The sequence below is a fragment of the Corythoichthys intestinalis genome, chromosome 20 (genome assembly GCF_030265065.1).
Source record: "Corythoichthys intestinalis isolate RoL2023-P3 chromosome 20, ASM3026506v1, whole genome shotgun sequence".
NCBI classification, from domain to species: domain Eukaryota; kingdom Metazoa; phylum Chordata; class Actinopteri; order Syngnathiformes; family Syngnathidae; genus Corythoichthys; species Corythoichthys intestinalis.
In genome coordinates, this window is record NC_080414.1 from 26,583,095 (window position 1) to 26,591,627 (window position 8,533).

Consider the following 8,533-nt stretch of genomic DNA (forward strand, 5'->3'; position numbering starts at 1 on the left):
ACATCTGGGTTATAAAATCTCGCCCCCACCTCCCCAACACTGAGAACACCAAGTCGTTAACACGGGACAAGTCAAATTGTCCAACCTGGGTAATTTCCTGTACATCTCCCCATGCCTGAAAGCCATTACACAGGTAAATTCTGCGTCATCTTCCAGCGGGATACATCATGGATTGGTCACTAGTTAATCTCAGAATGCATATATAAAACAACAATTTACACTCACATTCAAACCTATATGCACTATTGAGTTTTTAATTCATCTTATTTGCATATTTTTTAAATGCAAGACAACGTACCTAGAGAAAACTACTCAAGCATGGGAAGTAACAATTCCAAAAAAACTTGGAAAAGACGCAACACGCGTTTCATTGTCAATTCATCCAAGATAAGTCAATGTATTTATTTTTTTGACACTATATTCTTTGTCATCTAGTTTGAAAGGTACCATCAACAGTGTTTTAAAGTTGTATTAAATGTTAGAAACTAGTACATTTGGCAGGTGTTTTGCATTCCATATCACTGTTTTGAGGCCGCGGGTTCGAATCCTGTCTTTTTCCTGCTACTTTGACTTCCTCCTATTCCAAAAACATGTCCATTAGTTTATCTATAGACTAAGGCTCTTCGATTAATCGATTTTGAACCAAAAAAAGACTTTTTACTGGTTAAAACGACGTTAAAAATCCTCAAATCGGTACGTTCCATTTTCAAAACGGCACCATTTTGGTTTATCTAAGCCGCCGTAGTTTCCTCTGCATTTTCATTTTTTTGTCTTTAACAACAACTTTTGTCCAGCCAACTTTGGACAAATTGCATAACGCCATAGGTAAATATTATCTCATGATGTACTTAAAGTATTGTTGTATATGGAAGAACTGCATTGGATCGCCAAATAAAACATGCAGCCTTGAAACGTTCAAAACTTCCCCATTTACTTCATCTGCACACTTTCATGTACAACACAACGACAGACATTAACATGGCGCCACGTCTGGCTTGGTGTATATTGCACAATACCAAAAGTATGAACGCATATGCGTGTGCATGTGTCCCTGTCAAAATTGCTGCTGCTCGATTAGTCACTAAAAGCATGCCATGTTTTTCTTTTTGTCTTAATACAATAACATTTTGGCAAAATGCATAGGTCTCCATTTGAAAATTGAATATATGCATATTGTTCACTGGGCCATTAACTTATTTGCTCCCAGCCATTTTCACCTGAGCAACCCCCGTCGCTCCCGGCCGTTTTACTGGATTTTGACTGATTTTGAAAGGCCCACAGTAAATTCTGTTCTATTGCTATATAAACATAGAACCCACCAAAAGAAAGATTAGACTCTCTTCTTTTAGTAGGAAAAAAAAGTTCATATCTTTTTGCATTCTTTATAAAAAGGGATAATTGAGCTTGAGATTTCAAACATGACTAACACCGCTATTTTTTGCTTTTGTGACATTCCAAACATCTGAATGTTTTCCTTCTACAAAATAACAAACAACAAGACAAATACAGCTTTTGATAGCAAAGTAACAATTTATTTACACATAACTAAACTATTGAACTGAGAGATGATGCTGTTGTGGCTGCGGCTGTATCAGCAGATGGGGTTAATTTTTCCCTCATCACCGCCTGTCTGTCTCATCAAGACAGATTTTTTTTTTAATCTTTATTTTGTTGTGACCACGACCTCATAACAGAATTCACCTAGGGAACTTGTGTGGGGCATGAGCCTTGTGTTTACATCGTTCTCCACATTTTTATCACGCTTCTTACTTCTTCCAACTTCCATTTCCTGACTATTTCTCTTCATTCATTTCCTTTCATGGTCCGATATGAGTTCTTACCAAATGTGCTACTGCCAACCAGTAGCCAGTTTTATTGCTTTAAAATGGATTTTGAGCCTTGTGCTTTGGAGCGAACTTGCATCAGAACCGAGAGATGTCTCTTGTGGGGAAAGAAAAATGTAAAAGACTTATAAATAAGTTTTTGGGACACTGAAACAATTAAAAATTGAACATATTTATACGTTTTGGGAGCAAATGAGTTAATGTGTTTGACCTGACATCTTTTGTAAAGTTGAGGTGCTCGTAAACATAAGGGATAATTCTGTTCATTACCTTCACTAGGGTGCATATTTTTGTTCGTTTCGACAAGGTGATTGCCACCTTGCATTTTGTCATAACTGAGTGACAGTTTTGCGCTAATCATTAATTTATGTAAGTTAGACCTGAGAGAAATGTGACAGCAAATCTGCCTACTTACTTCACCCGACTGACTTCATTGACTAGCTAGCTAACAGACTATTTGGTTTACAGACAGACTGACTGACTACCTTTCTCATGTTTGATTTAGTTTCAAAGGGTATATGCACTTTCGTCTTTCATTATAGCTTTAATTGAGAACAGAGCTGGAGACTGTTGTATAAATAAAATGCTCTTAAACCCAAGGGGTTGTTCTGTGTGTATGAACAGAGTTAAATTCACTGGCACTTTCGGTTCTAATAAAGAAAAAAATTAAATGGAAGACATTCCGAATACTTTGTCTATATTTTTATTTTGCCAAGAAATCGTAATTTTTATCAGAAAATCTGGTTTGAGAGAAAATAATCAGGATTTTCTTGTTAGGCAAAATCAAACAGCCCGTAATAGTCCTACAGTGTGAATTTGTCCATGTAGTCCAAGTAAGACTCAATAGACTTCATTAGCAATTTAGATGATGGATCAATCAAAGTTACAACTGAAGTTCTATTATTTCCTTTAGTGAAAGGAGTGGGCTACCAAACTCTGACAGAAAGACATATGAATACAGGTAGTCCCTGGATTACGAACGAGTTCCGTTCATACGCTGGCGAAGTAACGCGAATTTCCGCGTAAATCAGCTTCAACCCTTTAAGTACACCTAAATCTCCCTAACTATCCAGAAAGTCCAAAGTATTGTATTCTGTTTAATGATGGAGGATACACTGCCCTCTGGTGGCAGAGTTGGGTCTGGCTGGACTGTTTTCTCGAATGACTGAGCAGACGCCGACGTCTGACATAGATAAGGGATGGCTGCACTCTGGTTTGGCCCACATAAGGCTGTAAGTTGTTTCAGCTAATATATGTCTATGCATTTGTAATGAAGTTTAGAGCTACAGTTTGTGGAGTTATGTTTGATAGCGATTTGCGATGGGAATTGTAAATACGTTAGCATTCGTAACATTTAGGCGAGCGAACTTTTGTTAGGCAAATTTAATCAACAAAATTTACATATTGATCAGACTTGATGGAGGTTTCAACACCAATTACCTTATTGGCCCAAATATAACATGGTGTTTTTTGCATTGAAATAAGATTGAAAAAGCGGGGGTCGTCTTATATTCGCAGTCTAGACATTATACCCATTTACGACGCTAGATGGTGCCAGATATCATTGAAGCGATGTTCTGTCATGACAGATCTCAGCTACTCTCAAGTTTAACCAGTTTGCATTATTTTATTGCAATGCTTTTCCTTATTCAGATTTGTTTCAAGACTACAGTTACAGTTAGGCTTCTCTTTGATGGTTAATGCAGTTATTGCAATTTTGTTGTTTTATCACAATAGATTGGTTTATCTACATTTTAAAACCGGAAGTGATTCATTTCCGAATGTGATTGCACTTTAGTTTGCCTATTTAAAAAACCAGATATTAAGATTTGAATGAGGCAAAATAGCATGCTTTTTCTCTCAAATATATTGTTATAACAATTTGTTTCAGATGTACTGTAATTATTTTCTGTATAAAAATTGTGTTCAAAAAGTATTTTTTCAAACTTGAGTCTTGAAAAAGAGGGGGTCGTCTTATAATCAGAGCCGTCCTATATTCGGGCCAAAATGGTATTTTGTGCAAAATGCATGTCGTTTTGAACATATGTGTGTTGTAGCTTTACAAATTGTCAAAAGCAAAGAAAGTAAAAAAGATACGGTACCGTGAGGTACAATAACACCGGTAACACACTAGAAACGTCAACGTCGCGTCAACGATCCCGCCGCGATAACGCAGTGAAACAATGCACACCAGTCGCAGTGCGGCCGCGTGTTGGACGCGTCCCAGAAGCGCTCAACGCGTCGCATGTGAAAAGAACAGCGGAGTTTGTTATTTGACGCGAGACGCTGCCCCCATGTGTCAATACTACTAGGTAGGATCGGACAGGCCGGAAGTCACTCGTGTAAAAATACGGTGGATCCGGTCGATTTTCAAAATAATATGCAATCGTAACTTACTATATAAATAAAATAAATTGAAATGTAATTGATACGAATAATACACAAATCCTGCTACACAATTAAATTTATTAATTTCTGCGTGGTGCTTTGACTTGAGAAAAAACTTTAATAAAGCTGAGAAAAATGTTCATATGAAAAAAAAAATGATTGAGGCATTTAATTTGTAAAATACATGTTAAAATCCTTGTCACTGGGATTGCTTTTTGCTTCAGCACATGACTTTTTTCTTCTTTTTTTCAAAAAGAAAGCTGGCCAATATGCGGGGTCTGAAAGGCAAAGTATTGTTTTTTTATTACCTTTAAATACCCGCTATTCTCGCGCAATCTTGCAATCCTCGTGTGAACCGATCAAGCCGCTCCACAGACGCGCTGCTCGTGAAACGCGTCCTATGGAAATTGACGCCGAGCGTCACTGGTGCCTTATCGCGGCGGGATCGTTGACGCGACGTTCACGTTTCTAGTGTGTTACCGGCGTAAGGTACAGTTTATGAGAGAGAAAAAAAATGATTAGAGACAAAATGGTGGACAAGACTCCAGCGACGTAAAGTTGAAATCACGTAAGTTGAGTATGTCGTAACCCGAAGACTACCTGTCCACAAATCAAACATATAGCAGCTGTCATCCGAAAAAAAATGCAACACAATGCAAATAAAGCAAAACAACGCCATCTATTGGATCCAATGAGGCACTGACAACCTCCACACCCCACCAAGGTGCGGTTTTGGCAAAGAATCATCTAAAAGGTGTCATCTGAAATACCTCTTCATTACACCAAATCCATTAGCATGCTTTGTTAGGCAAACTAAAAGACCTGCTATAATCATGAGAGAATTCTTGGGGAGGAAATGAGTCAATGAGAGACATTTGGAAAGCACTGATGTGTGGTTATGGACCTCTCAGATGCACATTTTGCTCGCCATAAATAGTCATCCCACCCGGTCATGAAGGTGCAACCTGCCGTTTGCTTGAACAGATGTAGATCTGTGATGAAGACACGTTGGGAGAAATGCACCTTGTGTAATGACGTGTACCAGAAAGCGAGAAAATATGTTCACCTTTATGGAGGCACACAATGGGGCGAGGATTAATGTGGAGTTCTCACTTTCAAGGTCTGCTATTCACCTTGTGTTTTCTGTGGCTCTCTGCGCTTAGAATTAGACATCTATTCACCAAAACAAGACATCAAGCACAAAAACTTATCATTTGAAAAGTATTTCATTTTGGTTGGACGTTTGCATATAAATGAAAAACCCATCTGAGGGTTTGCATCATTGTCAAAGGCAAACACAACTCATGTACACGGGTCTCATTTGATTGTGCATGCGTCCCTTATGTGGTACCCTGCGAGCATTGATTACATTTGCATCAAATCTCCACTAACTTATGCCTTTTTTAAAAGAAGCTGGCACAAAATAATAAATTCAACCTGGCAACCTGAGCTGATAAACCAAGGCAATAACAACACCCTTCCTTTCATCATGCCCTGGGGTGAATTTCCAGAGAAATTGTGCCATTGTTGACCAGCGAGGCTTGTTTGAAGTCAGCTCACACATTCACGAGGGGGAAAAAACATGAATGATTCGCATCAAAGATACAGGAGGGGGTGAGGGGTACTTGGGTAGACTGCAGTCTGGTTACACATTATGCAATATGGACACCTTTTGAGCTCCATGCCTAAGGGCACAATGAAAAATTAAGTAGTAAATGATTAAAAATATATACATTTTCTGGTTGTCCATATAACAAAACTATTCGCCCACAATAAGCTCCAAGCTGGCAGAGACCTCTAATAACCACACCACTGATGCACTACTAATCATTATCAATAAAACCCTACATTATATATAAATATATATATATATATATATAAGCAAAAAAATGCAGTGGTTTTATGCACCTTTGTACTTGTGTCTTGAATGTTTTAACCAATTTCAATACAACAACAATAAAGCTATCCACAGCCATTCAAGTTTACTTGAGATACAACTTAAAACAGTGTACTCGTACATAGACCTTAACTTGCAAGACAATTCAATCACATGACCCTCGACTACTTAACATTTAATGCTTCTCTAGTGCTGAGACAGTTTTGTCTCGCAAGTGACCTAAGTATCCTACAAGAGTACAAACGTATGGAAGTACTTAGGAAGAATATTCTGAATTTGAATTGCCAAATTACTTTGTCTCATATTTTCACAAAAAAAAATAATAATAATAATTTAAAAAGTTTAGCCAATTTACTATAGTGCACTAAAATTGTACTATAACTAATGACAAGTGTACCACTATTGATCTTAAACAGGATAACAAGGGTACTAAATATTTTTAAGGACTTTCCATAATAGTACATATTGTTCATAATAAGGACTAACCTTAAACTACAAATGAATATAAAAATATTCAAGTTAAAAATCCAGTGAGTACACATATTTTATATTTCATGACAATCATTTATAGTTGCTATGATTCTGGGCATCATTTAATTCTAAACTAAAACTAATTATACAAGTAATTACTAAAACTTACTGCACACATATTGAATTTGAACTCACTTTGACTGTCGAATTTCCTGATGATGGTGTCTAGGAAGGTGTTCTGAGGAGCCACATGGCCTCTCCGGACCGGCATCTTCGATGAAGTGGCCCCAGGACTTTATCAGGACTTTGCTGGACTTTTAAAATCAATCTATTCACAAGGAGACCCTGACAGCACGCTCCAGTCAGGGTGACAAGTTCCTGGGAGTTTCCCCCCTAAGGTATTGAGAAAGTTCTGTCCTTCCAAAAACGCGCAGCTGACGTGAGGCGTTCACTGCCTCTGTTTGCAAGACGGGGGAGCGACGGTGTCTGGTTCAGTCAACCCTTTTGGTTGTGATGGTAGTGATGGAGAAGGAGGAGGGCGCTTGTCAGGTGATATATTCTCCTCTCAGTGGAACTCAGCCACAATACTCCACTCATGGCGCACGACAACCCGTTCCTGTGAAGCGGACCGAGGGAGCTTGGCTGCGAGCGTCGTGGTGCTTGGAGCATAGAGGGTTGCAGCCTTTGTTTCTCTTCTTATTCCAGTTCTTCTTAGAACAAAAAAAAAATCCCCTAAAAACATAGAATATCCACCTTGATGAGTATTTTGGAGGTGCTTTGTGTAGCTGTAATTCTCATCCTCCTCGTGCTGTTTCCTCCTTCGGTGTGCGCTTTTTTGCTGGATGGTTTCAGCTCCACCGGCTCTATAGCTGCGCCTCTTTAACCCTTTAAGGCTCGACCACTTTCCAGTGATTTGTGTAGAAAAGGTTCTACTAATCCACAATAGAAATACACGTTTGAAATTCGGTATATTAAGAGTCGGTATTTCAGAACTAGTTTTCTCTCTCTACTCCTGTGAAATTGGGGGAAAAAATATGCTCGAAATGCAGAAAGGTAGACTTGTTTTGGAAATCATAGTACTAACAAAATAATTTAAAAATGTTTTTAAATGAATTCCTATGAATATTTGATTACTTAATTGTAAATAAAACAGTTTTATTTAAAATCGAGTAATTAAACATACTGGATTTGCGTCTTTACGCACAACAGTGAACTATATGACTAAGCAGAGATGACAAAATCCTCTTATTTTCCCCTCCATATTATTGTATTTTGTTGCTTTCACTTAGAATAAAATGTGTCAATAGAACCGGCGGAATACTGTCAAAATATGCACGTACATATAAGCAAAAACCCGTCGGCAGGGACCTGCACTTGAATAATGCAAGAATCATGATTCGAACATTTTTTATAGGAGTTACATTTCCGGAAAAAAATGATAAAGAGCCTAAACATATCCAAATCTGATCTAACATAAACAATATACACACATAGAGTACAAAAAGTGTGAAGCAGATATTGAGCTAAAAGAGTTGAATTATGTTTCTGTCATTCATGAAATAAAATACTTCATTGGTGGGTTTTATTTAAAAAATCTTTGTGCCAACATTTTCATGGAATGGAAATGGACCTCACCGTTTCTTTCTCTAGCGAATATTCTCATCACGAGAAATGGCACCCAAAGGCCGAGCCGATTTTAAGCATTTATGAGGCAGCTGGTGTCAAATGGAGCAGCTGCATTGTGTTCCACTGCAAGTTAAACCTATAGACAACCCGAGTAAAACGTCCGGCGTGACAGGTGTTTAGAACCTGGATTCGAGATCGTGAGGTGTTTATTTAACACTCAAACGTGACATGGTGTGGAAAGATACCGCCGTGCAAATAAAAGCTATATTGCAGCCGTTACTGACCTATTTTAATTGGCATAATGCGG

At 38.1% G+C, this 8,533-nt stretch overlaps 1 protein-coding gene across 1 annotated transcript in view; it reads right to left on the reverse strand.

The window, feature by feature from the left end:
• kcnh2b (potassium voltage-gated channel, subfamily H (eag-related), member 2b) overlaps positions 1–7,420 on the reverse strand; it is a 373,189-nt gene extending 365,769 nt beyond the window's left edge. Inside the window, exon 1 of the mRNA XM_057824262.1 lies at positions 6,796–7,420. Within this exon, the coding sequence (XP_057680245.1) occupies positions 6,796–6,871 (76 nt within the window). The 5' untranslated portion in view covers positions 6,872–7,420. The remainder of the gene's footprint in view (positions 1–6,795) is intronic.
• Between the last annotated feature and the right edge of the window lie 1,113 nt (positions 7,421–8,533).